At 36.8% G+C, this 15,650-nt stretch overlaps 1 protein-coding gene across 2 annotated transcripts in view; it reads left to right on the top strand.

Annotated features, from left to right (window-relative positions):
* The window catches only part of DNAH14 (dynein axonemal heavy chain 14), a 510,612-nt gene that overhangs the window by 354,045 nt on the left and 140,917 nt on the right, over positions 1-15,650 (top strand). For both annotated transcript variants that reach the window (XM_063672417.1, XM_054474368.2), the window contains exons 50-54: positions 2,481-2,612; positions 3,651-3,818; positions 4,691-4,861; positions 7,310-7,477; positions 8,768-8,860. In XM_063672417.1, the coding sequence (XP_063528487.1) occupies positions 2,481-2,612; positions 3,651-3,818; positions 4,691-4,861; positions 7,310-7,477; positions 8,768-8,860 (732 nt within the window). The remainder of the gene's footprint in view (positions 1-2,480; positions 2,613-3,650; positions 3,819-4,690; positions 4,862-7,309; positions 7,478-8,767; positions 8,861-15,650) is intronic.

The raw sequence follows: 15,650 nt of genomic DNA, 5'->3' as shown, positions 1-15,650 counted from the left end.
ATTCAACAACCCTTCATGCTAAACACTCTCAATAAATTAGGTATTGATGGGACATATCTCAAAATAATAAGAGCTATTTATGACAAACTCACAGCCAATATCATACTGAATGGGCAAAAACTGGAAGCATTCCCTTTGAAAACTGGCACAAGACAGGGATGCCCTCTCTCACCACTCCTATTCAACATAGTGTTGGAAGTTCTGGCCAGGGCAATCAGGCAGGAGAAATAAATAAAGGGTATTAAATTAGGAAGGGTATTAAATAAAGGGTATTAAATTAGGAAGTCAAATTGTCCTTGTTTGCAGATGACATGACTGTATATTTAGAAAACCCATCGTCTCAGCCCAAAATCTCCTTAAGCTGATAAGCAACTTCAGCAAAGTCTCAGGATACAAAATCAATGTGCAAAAATCACAAGCATTCTTATATGCCAATAACAGACAAACAGCCAAATCATGAGTGAACTCCCATTCACAATTGCTTCAAAGGAATAAAATACCTAGGAATCCAACTTACAAGGGATGTGAAGGACCTCTTCAAGGAGAACTCCAAAGCGCAGCTCAACGAAATAAGAGGACACAAACAAATGGAAGAATATTCCATGCTCATGGATAGGAAGAATCAATATTGTGAAAATGGTCATACTGCCCAAGGTAATTTATAGGTTCAATGCCATCCCCATCAAACTACCAATGACTTTCTTCACAGAATTGGAAAAAACTACTTTAAAGTTCATATGGAACCAAAAAAGAGCCCGCATTGCCAAGACAATCCTAAGCCAAAAGAACAAAGCTGGAAGCATCACGCTACCTGACTTCAAACTATACTACAAGGCTAGCGTAACCAAAACAGCATGATGCTGGTACCATGACAGAGATATAGACCAATGGAACAGAACAGAGCCCTCAGAAATAATGCCACACGTCTACAACCATCTGATATTTGAGAAACCTGACAAAAACAAGAAATGGGGAACGGATTCCCTATTTAATAAATGGTGCTGGGAAAACTGGCTAGCCATATGTAGAAAGCTGAAACTGGACTCCTTCCTTACACCTTATATAAAAATTAATTCAAGATGGATTAAAGACTTAAATGTTAGACCTAAAACGATAAAAACCCTAGAGGAAAACCTAGGCAATACCATTCAGGACATAGGCATGGGCAAGGACTTCATGTCTAAAACACCAAAAGCAATGGCAACAAAAGCCAAAATTGACAAATGGGATCTAATTAAACTAAAGAGCTACTGCACAGCAAAAGAAACTACCATCAGAGTGAACAGGCAACCTACAGAATGGGAGAAAATTTTTACAATCTACCCATCTGACAAAGGACTAATATCCAGAATCTACAGTGAACTCAAACAAATTTACAAGAAAAAATCAAACAACCCCATCAAAAAGTGGGCAAAGGATATGAACAGACACTTCTCAAAAGAAGACATTTATGCAGCCAACAGACACATGAAAAAATGCTCATCATCACTGGCCATCAGAGAAATGCAAACCACAATGAGATACCATCTCACACCAGTTAGAATGGCGATCATTAAAAAGTCAGGAAACAACAGGTGCTGGAGAGGATGTGGACAAATAGGAACACTTTTACACTGTTGGTGGGACGTAAACTATTTCAGCCATTGTGGAAGACAGTGTGGCAATTCCTCAAGGATCTAGAACTAGAAATACCATTTGACTCAGCCATCCCATTACTGGCTATATACCCAAAGGATTATAAATCATGCTGCTATAAAGACACATGCGCACGTATGTTTATTGTGGCACTATTCACAATAGCAAAGACTTGGAATGAACCCAAATGTCCATCAATGATAGACTGGATTAAGAAAATATGGCACATATACACCATGGAATATTATGCAGCCGTAAAAAAGGATGAGTTCATGTCCTTTGTAGGGACATGGATGAAGCTGGAAACCATCATTCTGAGCAAATTATCACAAGGACAGAAAACCAAACACTGCATGTTCTTACTCATAGGTTGGAATTGAACAATGAGAACACTTGGACACAGGAAAGGGAACATCACACACTGGGGCCTGTTGTGGGATGGGGGGAGGGGGGAGGGATAGCATTAGGAGATATACCTAATGTAAATGATGAGTTAATGGGTGCAGCACACCAACATGGCACATGTATACATATATAACAAACCTGCACATTGTGCACATGTACCCTAGAATTTAAAGTATAATAATTTTTTAAAAGGACCATTTCCTGATGACATTTAGAAAGTCTTCAAGAAATAATGTATCTTGAAATTATATTTTAGGATGGGTTATTTCTAAGATAAATTTCTATTACCACTGTAATCTTTGTTTTTGCAATACATAGTAATTAAATCTTTTTGTCTAAATGTTTTTAAGTGTTTTGTCCAATTTGGGACAGAGACGTAGATACATACTTCACTTCCTACAGATACATTCAGTTACTCTTCCTTTTTATCCTTATCACAGAATATTCAAGATCTGTCTATAGTTGCAGCTTGTGTTCCAGTTGTGAATGATATCAGCCCACGTCTTCTCAAACACTTTTCCATGCTGGTATTACCTCATCCTTCACAAGACATCTTATATACTATTTTCCAGGTAACACATCTAGTTCATTTTCTACTGAAAAAAATTAATTCCCTAGAATAAGGAAAAATACGAAAACTTAAATCCACTAATATTGAAAGAAAATTACTTTAAGGGGATAGATTTTATTTCCCCCTATGTTTTCTGGCCTATTATAATTTGGTTCTACATATCAAAAGCATAAGTTATTGTGTGTAAAATAAACACTTGTGGTGCATGTCCAATGCACGTTAAAATGTAGATTTTAGGACTTTATCCTCAGAGATTCTGATCCAGTATATCTGGCCTGGCATGCAGGAATCTGCATTTTTAACACACATACCCTGATTTTTGCCAGAATTGATTTGCTCTTTTCATTTTCTTATGGAATAAAAAAATGCTACACAAACTATTACCTTGGTCCCAATTGGCATACAGGTAGACTTTCTTCTAAAACAGGATTTTTTTTTCAGGTGTGAACTATTTACCAACTGTATCAGAATTACCAAGTGCTTTTTGAAAACGAGTTTAAAAATGAATCTTTAAATTTTATATTAAAGAAGAAAATAAGATTCATGTTGATGAATTTCCTAATCTTGCTTAAGATTTATTTTTCTAGTCACACTAGATTTCAAGTTGAGTCATCTTTCCAGTAAGATATTTCAGAATTTTTCGAAGAATGTATACCTGTATCGTCAATCCAGACTGAGGCAATAGTTTTGTCAGTTTACACTTCCCGTAACATCTCCTGGAGAGCAAGGAGATGGAAGAATTCCCAGCACACCTGGTGTATACAGAGGTGAAGCATAAATTGTCCCCAGAGAAAACGTATCACATCCTTTTAGACCATTCAACATACTAGGACCAAATGGAATTTTCTCCAGTTTGCAACCCCTAGAGTGTTTTGTTTTTACTAATCTACCATCCTATGTTAAATGGATTTTAATTTTAACATGTAATGAAATTAATCCTCCATTATAATACACAAGTCTGCTTTTTAGTGGAAGGTAGCCAGAAGTAGTCTATACCTAAAATTTTTGGCAAACTAAATTATAACATTTCTTTCTAAAGGTTCATTTGGGAATGTATTTCTCCATCAATAACTTCACACCTGAAGTTCAGAAAAGTAAGGATCAGATAATATCTTGTTCCCTAGCTATATACCATCAAGTACGTCAGAATATGTTACCAACTCCAACAAAATGTCACTACATGTTTAATCTTCGAGATATGTTTAAGGTTTGTTTTATTGTTCATTCTCTAGTTTATTTTTTAAATATAAGTCGCTCTCTCTCATACTGTCAACATTAGATTGTTAGAAGGGGAAAAAAGGGAAATGAATGTTGGTTAGTTTTGCTATTTATTAGCAGCTTATGTCATGAGTTAGTTGAAGAAAATTGTTAAAATAATTCCGTGCAAATAATTCAATGATGAAATCCCTAAGAGTGTTAGAATATTGGCTAAGATCCTCAGCAGAGAAATAAGTGACAAGGTTATAACATAGATTTGGGGTTTGCTTTATTTCTGAGATTTTATTGTGGCTGTCAGAAAATGAAAGCATGTATGCATTTCATAAACATGCTTGAATTTTAACAGATTTTGCCAACAGTGCTGACTTAGTTATCAGCCATGGCCAAATAATTTTCAAAATTGAAAATCAATTCTTGAATTTGATATCTTTCTCCCCTAACTGTGGGACTTTAGCCCTAAATAGCACATGTAATCTGTGAAATGGGCTATAACATTTTTAATCCAAATTTAGAATGTTAAAACATATAAACATTAGGAAGTACCTCGATATCACGTGCAACACCCTGCCTCCATGTCAGCACTGTAGTCGAGACTCCCATCCTAGCAAGGCCTCCATTAGATGTGGCTGAGGAGTCCCCAAGTCCCCCTCCCTCTAAGAGTGATTCCATACCAATTTTCCCTATCTTATCACTTTCACATCTCATCAAAACTTCAGATTATCACTTGTAGAAATTCACAATTCTTACTTTGGATAATTGCTTCTATTTTTATGGATCATAAACCTGCAAAAACTGAGCCTTTGCTTCACATACTACCCTGCTAATTTTTAAAAAGAAACGTTATTTTTAAATCCCTAACAGCTTCTCCTAGGATTGCTGCAAGCTGACAGGACTGTTATTAACTCCAAAGAGATGGCTGCTCTGCTCTTTGTTCATGAAGCCACCCGAGTATTTCACGATCGCTTAATGGATTTCACTGATAAAAGCCTTTTCTATCGGTTGCTTTCAAAGGAACTTGAGAACTATTTTCAGGTAAATTTATATTTTAAAAATTATTGGCCGGGTGTGGTGGCTTACACCTGTAATCCCCGCACTTTGGGAGGCCGAAGCGGGCAGATCACGAGGTAAGGAGATCGAGACCATCCTGGCTAACACGTGAAACCCCGTCTGTACTAAAAATACAAAAAAATTAGCCGGGCATGGTGGCGGGCGCCTGTAGTCCCAGCTACTCAGGAGGCTGAGGCAGGAGAATGGCATGAATGCAGGAGACGGAGCTTGCAGTGAGCCGAGATCGCACCACTGCACTCCAGCCTGGGCGACAGAGCAAGACTCTGTCTCAAAACAAAACAAAACAAAATTGTTTTAAGTGGATTATTGGACAAAAAATGTTGTTTCGTGAAAGTCCTCAAAAATTTATGTAATACTGAAAGAAATGTAATTTTATTAACAATTCCATTTCCACTTGAAAATGTCTAAAACTATAGATATGCTGGAGAGGATAAAATCATCATTGATGCCTTTGCCCATGCTTTTGGCCCCTTAGCAACCTCAAAACTGTTCATTTTTCTCCAGGACTCGCAGAACTGTCCACTCTCTTGATACCTCAACAAGACTCCTCGTCCTTCTCCATCTCTTTGAACTTTAGTTTTCTTACTGCTGTCTTTCAATCTAGGTCACAAAGGAAAGTGTTTCAATAAACTGATGACACTAAAAGAATGTGACTAAATGAAGCAGTGATCTAGGCTCCATTACTAGAATTTTTTGCCATCTCCTTTCAAGATAATTAAGGAGAACATTTCCTTCCCAAAGGTGGACTCTTTTCTTTTTCTGTCTTCTCTGGTGGTGCCAACTTCATTCTTCTCATTAACAGAAGCCCAGGAAATATGAACATATGTGTGAGTGTGTCTTTATGATAAAACGATTTATATTCCTTTGGATATATACCCACTAATGGGATTGCTGGGTCAAATGGTAGTTCTGTTTCTAGAACTTTGAGGAATCACCACACTGTCTTCCACAATGGTTGAACTAATTTAAGTTCCCACCAACAGTGTGTAAGTGTTCCTTTTTCTCTGCATCCTCAACAGCATCTGTTATTTTTTGACTTTTTAATATTAGCCATTCTAACTGGTGTTAGATGGTATCTAATTGTGGTTTTGATTTGCATTTCTTAAAGAGAGCTTATTACTATCTTGGGAGAAGTTCTCAAACTCCCTATAAATGCCAACCATAATTCAGTTTTGAGATTTTACCGGACTAAGGAATAGATACAGAGGCATTAGAAAATGAGCAAGCAAATACTTAGGGAATTGAGTTCTGCCCTAGCAGGGGTCAGTCCTATGGACAGCAAAAGCAACTACAGTACCCCAAATTCAAGAACATATTGACCAAATCTTTCTTAAGTATGTAAGGATGTAAATTATTCCTGTGAGAATTTCAGTTTATACAATATCACTTAATTGGTCAGTTGATTCACTTAAAAAAAAAAACTCTAATAATGAATACAATGTGCCAAGCACAGTGTTAAGAGCTTTACATATCATTACTCACTTTGATCTTAATTCATAACACCCTATGATATAGGTCCTGTTATTATCCTCATTTTACAGATGAAGAAACTGAGCAGAGTAAGATTAAGATCTCACCTAAGGTCACCCTGCTAGTTAAGTGTTGGAGTCATTATTCAAACCTAAGATACCTAATGACATATATTTTCGAATTGTCATACCATACCACCCCTCATTCTTCATTTAGCCATTTGCCAAACATCCATCTTCTGAATGCCTATCAGGAATTCCCAGTGCCAGATAGCAAGTGGGATAGGTGCTGAGGACTACCTAGGACTAGCATGGACCCTGCCTCCAAGCACATTACAACCTAAGAAGTGCAATACATTTCTGTCAGTGCTGTGATGTCAGTGCTGTGACAGACCTATGCACACAATATAGTGGTGGAACAAAGGAGGAAGGAGTAATTTATTCTACCTGATTTTAGGGGAGAGGGAGATGGTCAGACTTCAAATAAGAGGTAGCCCATGACCTTGGTGTGAAAGATAAGCAAGAATTTGCCAAGTAAACCAGGAAGGGACATGTGGAAACTTGCAGAACTGTAGTGGTAAACTAAGGGAAGATTCTTTTTCTCAGACTGTTGCTGGAACTACAAGATATTTCTAGCAACAGGAGTTCTTAACCTGGGATCCACAGACCCTCAAAGCGTTCTTAAATAAAACCATATTCTAATATATTTGGGGTTTTTTGGTGACCCTTGTATTTTGCTATATGCATTTTAAAATATTATTCTGAGAAAGGGTCCACAGGCTTCACTACCACAAGGAGTTTATAGCACAAAAAAAGTTAAGAACACGTTAGTCCTAGATCCACTGTGCCAGGAGCTTCTCCAACACAGATATATGCTATGAGTTTTGATAACAAGTAGAATTGTGCTATTAACAGATAGTGTTAAATTCTTTTCTTACAATAGATTCAGTGGACCCAAGAAAACCTGATGAATCATTCAACTGTATTTTTGGACTTCTTGGATATAAACAAGACTCACAGAAAAAAGATCTATCAGAATACCAGTGATTATAATAGACTTGCCAGTGTACTTGATGAATTCCAAATGAAGTTGGGTTCAGTTTCTTTGGAGGTAAACACATATACTATATAAAAATCTGAGGAGTGCTATATATGTATGTATGTATTTATTTTTACATACAAACATGTATGTATATCAAATCAGTATTTTTAAGGGATGTGTGTGTTTGTGTGTGAGAGAGCAAGAGAGAAAAAGAGAGAGAGAGGTCAGGGAAAAATGCTTACCTTCATATTTTAAAGCAGACCGTTAGAAGTACAGTTTTATGTTATTTCATCTTATTTGTCTCGTTTGATAGGGTATAATTTTAAAGACAAGGAACACAACTGAGGTTATAGGAAGTTGAATGAATAGAGTTCATGAAGATAAATGCAAAACAGAGTGTGGCAACAGGGTCCAAAGTAGCAACAAAGGACAGCAAAGTGTTTGTGGCTCTTTACATCTTTCCCATTGTTGTGGGCAAAGAACAGAGACACCAACAAAACTACACACACTGTAAACCAATTTTCTGCATCTCTTCCTCCTACCACTTATCCTACCTGCCAAGACAGAACAATAGAAAAGCAGCCTAGGCCAGGTGTGGTGGCTTGTGCCTGTAATCCTAGCACTTTGGGAGGCTGAGGCAGGAGGATCACTTGAGCCCAGGAGTTTGAGACCAGCCTGGTCAACACAATGAAACCCTGTCTCCACACACACACACACACACACACGCACACGCACACACACAAAAATTTAATTAATCAGGCATTGTGGTGCCAGTGCCTGCTTGTAAGTCCCAGCTACACAGGGCTGAGGCAAGAGGATTGCTTGAGCCCAGGAGGTTGAGGCTGCAGTGAGCCGTGATTGTACCACTGCACTCCAGTGTGGATGACAGAGCAAGACCCTGTCTAAAAAAAAAAAAAGAAGAAAAAGGAAGGAAGGAAGGAAGGGAGGGAGGAAGGAAGGAAGGGGAAAGGAAGGGAAGGAAAAGAAAGGAAGGAAAGAAGGAAGGGAAGGGGGAAGGGGAAAGAGGAAGGGGGGAGGGGAAGGAGGAAGGGGAAAGGGGGAGGGGGAAGGGGAAGGGGATGGGGAAAGAGAGCCTAAATACTATTGTTCGCCTCTTCATTCTCTTCTCTCAATTCTACCACCACCCTTCTAATCTCCTCACAAGAATATTAGCATAGGGACAATCCTTATTGCACAAATTTACTTTCCCTAAATGTTAATGATAACCAGCTTACTAGATCTAGAGCTCTGAATTACTAGTTATTCTCCTTTCTGTAAGTAAATTGTATGTAAAACCACAATGCACATTTGATTTTTCTGTACCTATAATCCATTTATTTGTCACATTTCCTCTGCTAGCTTTCTCATTCCATGGTGTTCTTCAAGGAAGCCATAGAACACATCATAAGAGCAACAAGGGTTCTTCGACAACCAGGGAGTCACATGTTACTGGTAGGAATTTAAATTTTTCAAGTGGTTTTAAGTTTGCAAAATAAAATAAATCCCAACAAAATCTACTGTACTTACAGAAGTTTTATTTAGCCACACTTTGTGAAAAATCACAATAACTGAGTCATAGGACAGGACTCTTGTCCTCTCTACAGTTTGCATATGAAATTTGTCAGCAAATAAAAATGGTATTTGTTTTTGGAAGGCACTTGATGTGAATAAAACTGCACCATTTCTAGTGTTCGCACCATTAATACAGTAGCTGTGCAGGTGGATCCTGACTTCAAAAATAGTGCACTTACTTGATTATTGATTTAGAAATGTGAGTTTTGCACAATGTTTTGCTTCTCATGAGAACAAGTGGAAGTTAAAATCTTGGAAAATTCCCAAATATCCTTTGAATAGAGAAAATCTTTTGGAAAACTAACTAAAATTCAACATATTTAGCCAATTACATAAAGCATATTAATTATTTTAATTTATTATTTATGACTTGTTGTTTATTTTATACTTTATTTACTACTGTTTGGTTATTTAATTTGTGCCCTTTTCTCAAAAAGAACTTTTTTATTCAGAACAGCTAGAGCTTTATTTAAACACTCTTTTATTTAAACAGACATGTGCAAAAAGATTAATTAAAAGGAATTAAAAACTGGAAAATAGAATCAAGAAAAAAATATGAAGCAAATCTTTCTAACACCAAAACTATTCTTTTATTAACCTAACTCATAAATGGTATCACCATATATCCACTGGTCTAGCCAGAAACCTGGGAGTCACTCAGTTTTGTCACTTTTTCATCACTTGTCACATTCAATTCATCAAGAAGTCCTGGTGATACAACTTGCAAAATGTATTTCAAACCTGCATACTTCTCTGCATCTCCACAGCCACCACCCTATTTAAGCCACTGTTATCTTCACCTGGACCACTGTGGTTTTCTCTGTTCCCTAACGCACCTCTTTTCTTCCCCTCAGTCCCTATTACTCTGTCTCCTTATTCTGCTTTATTTTTCTTCCTGGTCCTTAGCATTATCTTATATAATATTACACATTAATTTTTCATTTATAATCATCTGTCTCCACATTTAGAACATAAGCTCTACAAGGGCTATGATTTTTGTCTGTCTTATTTCAATTATTAGCAGATTATTTTTCTATTCCTAAAGTGTATATGCTCTCAGTTTAGTTATTTTACTACAAAGTGACTCTTTAGCATGTCTTTTCTAGCAATAGGTACATTTACAAGTTCTCAATTCTAAAATGCCTGAGAATGTATTCAGAGCAGTTTTCAAAAGCCTACACTCAACTGGAATCTGGCCTTAATAGTTTCTCTATAGATGTGTTCTCATGAACCTATCTTCCCTCTCAGAGCCCCTATCAAAAATACAAGGTAAAACACGGCAAATTCCTGATTCCTCTGATCCTATTACTGTTGGGTTTTTTTTGTTTGTTTGTTTGTTTGTTGTTTTTGTTTTTTTAGATGAAGTTTCACTCTTGTTACTCAGGCTAGAGTGCAATGGCACAATCTCAGCTCACTGCAACCTCCGCCTCCCGGGTTCAAGCGATTCTCCTGCTTCAGTCTCCTGAGTAGCCTCCCGAGTAGGGATTACAGGTGCCTGCCACCACACCCAGCTAATATTTTGTATGTTTAGTAGAGATGGATTTTCACCATGTTGGGCAGGCTGGTCTTGAACTCCTGACCTCAGGTGATCCTCCAGCCTTGGCCTCCCAAAATGCTGGGATTACAGGCGTAAGCCACCGCACCCGGCCCCCTATTACTATGTTTGCCCAATTCAACATTATAAATAGATCTTTTTCATGGGTCAAGCTGACACTAGGGTTCAATTTTGCAAAACAGTAATTTAACTGAAGGCTAGTCTAGCATGTGGAGCTTCTGCAGGGAGAAGCAACTGGAGGGAGTGTAATGACTTAATTAAGAATATGTAAGACAGAGAATAAATAATAAAATAATGGTTATCTACATTGGACAATTCAAATGAGATCAGTTTAATTCAGTAAAGTAAAAGAAGAAATCATACATGAATTTTAAAAGTAAATATTACATAGTTCAACTGGATTACATTGTTGAACTACCACAACTACCAGAGGAAAAGAAGAAAACTAATATTAATTAGTATTTCAATTTAAGGCATTGGTTTAAAAGATTATTGCATACAATCTATCACATAAATGTTCAGTTTTCAACAAAAGTTTTTTTGTTTGTTTGTTTGTTTTTTTCTTTTATTATTATTATTATTATTATTATTATTATTATACTTTAGGTTTTATGGTACATGTGCCCAATGTGCAGGTAAGTTACATATGTATACATGTGCCATGCTGGTGCGCTGCACCCACCAACTCGTCATCTAGCATTAGGTATATCTCCCAATGCTATCCCTCCCCCCACCCCACAACAGTCCCCGAAGTGTGATGTTCCCCTTCCTGTGTCCATGTGTTCTCATTGTTCAATTCCCACCTATGAGTGAGAATATGCGGTGTTTGGTTTTTTGTTCTTGTGATAGTTTACTGAGAATGATAATTTCCAATTTCATCCATGTCCCTACAAAGGACATGAACTCATCATTTTTTATGGCTGCATAGTATTCCATGGTGTATATGTGCCACATTTTCTTAATCCAGTCTATCATTGTTGGACATTTGGGTTGGTGCCAAGCCCAACATATGGATCCCCTTCAAGACAGTTCCTATTAACTACTTTTTCTCCCCATGTATAGCTCACACTTTCCTATCTGTTTTCATGTCTTGTAACTTTCGTTGTTGTTGTGTTGGAATCAACAAAAGTTACAAGACATGAAAACAGATAGGAAAGTGTGAGCTATACATGGGGAGAAAAAGTAGTTAATAGGAACTGTCTTGAAGGGGATCCATATGTTGGGCTTGGCAGATATCCGAAATACAGCTCTTGTAAATATACTCAAAAAGCCTAAAGGAAAATATATATTGTTATTTATATTAATATATAAATTAAAGGAAAGCATACAAAAATGACTCTTCAAATAGAGAATACCAATAAAGGGATATAAATTATTTTACAAATTGGAATGTCTGGGGTTGAAAATTAAAATAAATGAGATGAAAACTTCACTAGAGAAGCTCAACAGCAGATTTAACATGGCAGAAAAGAGAATCCACAAACTTAAAAATAGATCTATAAAATTTATCCACACTGAACAAGAGAAAGAAAAAAAATGAAGAAAAAAACAGAACATCAAAGCCCTAAAAGACACTATCAAGTGTATCAAAATATGCTTAATGGGACTCCCAGAAAGAGAAGAAATAGAAGGGGGCAGAAAAGATTTCATAGAAATAATGCCTCAATACATTAATCTTCACATCCAAGAAGTTTAATCACAGCTGGACGTGGTGGCTTACACCTGTAATTCCAGCACTTTGGGAGGCCGAGGCAGGTGGATCATGAGGTCAGGAGATTGAGACCATCCTGGCTAACATGGTGAAACCCCATCTGTACTGAAAATACAAAAAATTAGCCGGGCATGGTGGCGGGTGCCTGTAGTCCCAGCTACTCAGGAGGCTGAGGCAGGAGAATGACGTCAACCCAGGAGGCGGAGCTTGCAGTGAGCCGGGATCACGCCACTGAACTGCAGCCTGGGTGACAGAGCGAGAGTCCATCTCAAAAAAAAAAGAAAAAAGAAAAAAGAAGTTCAATCACAGCTCAAGAAAGTCTAAGAAGAGTAAGCACAAGTAGATTAAAGTAGATTAACACCTAGACACATCATAGGCAACCATTCAAAGACAGAGAAAATCATGAAGGCAGCAAGAGAAAAACAACTTCTTATGTACTAGAATTCTCAATAAGATTTACAGCTGACTCTTTATCAGACACAATGGAGACCAGAAGGCATTGGAGCAGCATATTCAAAGATAAAAGGAGGAAAAACCTCAAAACTTTTATGTTCAATAAAACTATTTTAAAAATGAAATAAAGACATTTCCAGATAAACAGCTCTGATAATTTGTTACAGAAAATACTAAAGTAAAATTTTAGGGTGAGGGTGAAAGACACCGAATGGTGACTTAAATCCATGTGAAGAATGATAAGCACCAATAAGAGCAATTACATAGGTAAATATAGGGCTGTGTGTTTGTTTTTCACTGCCTATGAAACACATTATTGCAAATATGGCAACTTAAATTATTATCTTACAGTTTTGCAGGTCAGAAGTATGACATGAACCCACTGGGCCAAAATTAAGGTATAGGTATGACTGCATTACTTTCTGGAGGCTCTAAGGGAGAATCTGTTCCTTTTCTTTTACTAGCTTCTAGAGGCTTTCTGGATCCCTTGGCTTATAACTGCCTTTATCCATCTGTAAAGCCAGCAACATCACATCTCTTTGACCCTTCATCAGTCATAACATCTCTCTCTCTCTTTCTGATCAAAGCCAGGAAAGGTTCTCTGCTTTCAAGGACTGATGTGATTTAGACTGGGCCCAGCCAGATAATCTAGGATGATCTCACTATTTTAAGGTCTTTAATCTTAATCATGTCTGCAAAGTCTCTTGCCATGTAATATAACATATTCATAGGTTCCAGAGATCATGATGGGGACATATTTGTGGGGAATAGGAGTGGCAAATGCATTATTCTGCCTACCACAGACTATGTAAATATATTTTTCTTCTTTACTCTTAACTACTTTAAAAGATAATCAGATGAAATGATAATTCTAAAACTATTGTCAGGCTTATAATATATAAAGATGTAATATATGTAACAATGAATAGCACAAAAGAGGAGGGAAATGGGGTTATGTTGAAGAAAACTGTCTATATTTTACTGGAATTGTTAGTATTAATCTAAAATAGATTGTGATTAAAAATAAAAATAAAATAAAATAGATTGTGATAAGATACATAATGTAATTCAGTTATGCAAGATGAACAAGTTCTGCAGAACTAATGTACAGTATGGTAATGATAGTTAACAACACTGTATTATATACTTGAAATTTGTTAAGAGGGTAGATCTTAATATTCATACACACACACACACACACACAACCTATGTGAACATAGGCAACCTATGTGAAGGTAGTGGATATTTTAAGTAGTGTGATTGTGATGATGATTTAACAATGTACACATATATCAAAACATCAAGTTGTACACCCTAAATATATGTATAGTTTTTATGTCACTATCATCTAAATAAAAATGCTTAAAATGCTCAAGGAAAAGGGATAGTTTAACTGTGAACCCAAGCAAGTCAGGGCCAAACACACCGATGGCAGACAAGTTTCAAAGAGAACTGAAGGAAAGCAGACCTGCAGGAGGTCCATGAGCCAGAGTTCCAGGCTTGGGACAGCTATGAAGTTTTGTGCCTGGCTGTGGTCTGGGCCCCCAGCCATCAGGCCTGATTCAAAGCCATCGGGCCCCTTCTTCTATATGCATTTTAAGGGAATCTTTAGCTTCTTTTCTGTGGAAAGTTCCCATAGAGTGTCAGAGCTTAGACCCTGTCCAGTGCTGGAAAGGAAGCTTGAACAATTTTATCTTAGTTTAGGTTCTCCCATAAGAAGGCCCCAAGGAAACTATTCAATGTTAACTTGAGACATGGTCCCAGAAAGCAGGTAGAGAAGTGAGAAAGTGAGACACAGAAGAGATGGTAATCAATACAGGGTACATGATCAGGCCAGTTACTATTGTTAGCAACTGGAAGTTAATTACATAAGGGAATCTCTAGGAAATGCTGTAGGAAATGTGGCTCAGAAAGGTGAGAGGGCTGAAGTATTTGGCCTATCTATGCAGCAAATTTCAGTCAGCCATTACTGAGAGTTGCTAAGGGAGAGTTTGATAGTTACTGCAGGGGCAAACATAGAGATGCAGATACTGGTTGATCAACTGTTCATTTGTTTATTGGTCATTCGGGTCTTCTCTTCAGTGAATTGTCCATTCATGTGCTTTGCCCATTTTTCTATTAGGTTATCTTTTTCTTATTGATTGGTAGGGGTTATTTATATATTCAGATACTAATATTTTCTTCATTATATATGTGGCAAATATAATTTTCCAGATTATGGTTCATCTTTTTACCTTATGGTATCATTCAATAAATAGTTATTATTTTTAATGTAAAAAAATTAGAAGAGAACTAAAAATATATATAATAAAAAAGCCAAGAAAATGAAGATAGAGCTCTGGAAAATATTTATTTAACACAAAAGAATGGAGAAACAAAGGGGAAAATAAACATAAGACATATGGAAAATAACAGTGTGGCAGACAAGCCCCAAATATAAATGCATTAAAAACTCCAATAAAAATGCAGAGATTATAAAACTAGATTTTTTTAAAAGAACAAAATCCAACTATATGCTATCAACAAAAGCCACACTTTAGATTCAAAGATCCAAAATGGCTGAAAATGACAGGATGGAGAAAAATAATCCACGCAAACAATTACCACAAGAAAGTTGGAGTGGGTATACTAATATCAGACAAAGTAGACTTTCAGGAAAAAATTAAGTGTTCTGAGACCAGAAAAAAAAAAAAGACATGCTATAATGATGAAAGGTTCATAAGAGTTAGAAACATATACACATCTAAAAACTTAGTGCCAAATACGTGGAACCAAAACTGACAGAATTTAAGGGAGAAACAATCAATTTAACAATAATAGTTGGACACTTCAATACCTTCACTCTTAATAATTGATAGAGAAACTAGACATAAAATCAGCAGGGATACAAAGACTTCAACAGTATAGTAAAACAACTTGAACTAATTGACATGATAGAAGACTCCACCCAA

Source organism: Pongo pygmaeus, chromosome 1 (assembly GCF_028885625.2).
Source record: "Pongo pygmaeus isolate AG05252 chromosome 1, NHGRI_mPonPyg2-v2.0_pri, whole genome shotgun sequence".
Lineage (NCBI taxonomy): Eukaryota > Metazoa > Chordata > Mammalia > Primates > Hominidae > Pongo > Pongo pygmaeus.
Note: the sequence above shows the minus strand (reverse complement) of the source record. Positions and strands in the feature narration are given on the sequence as shown.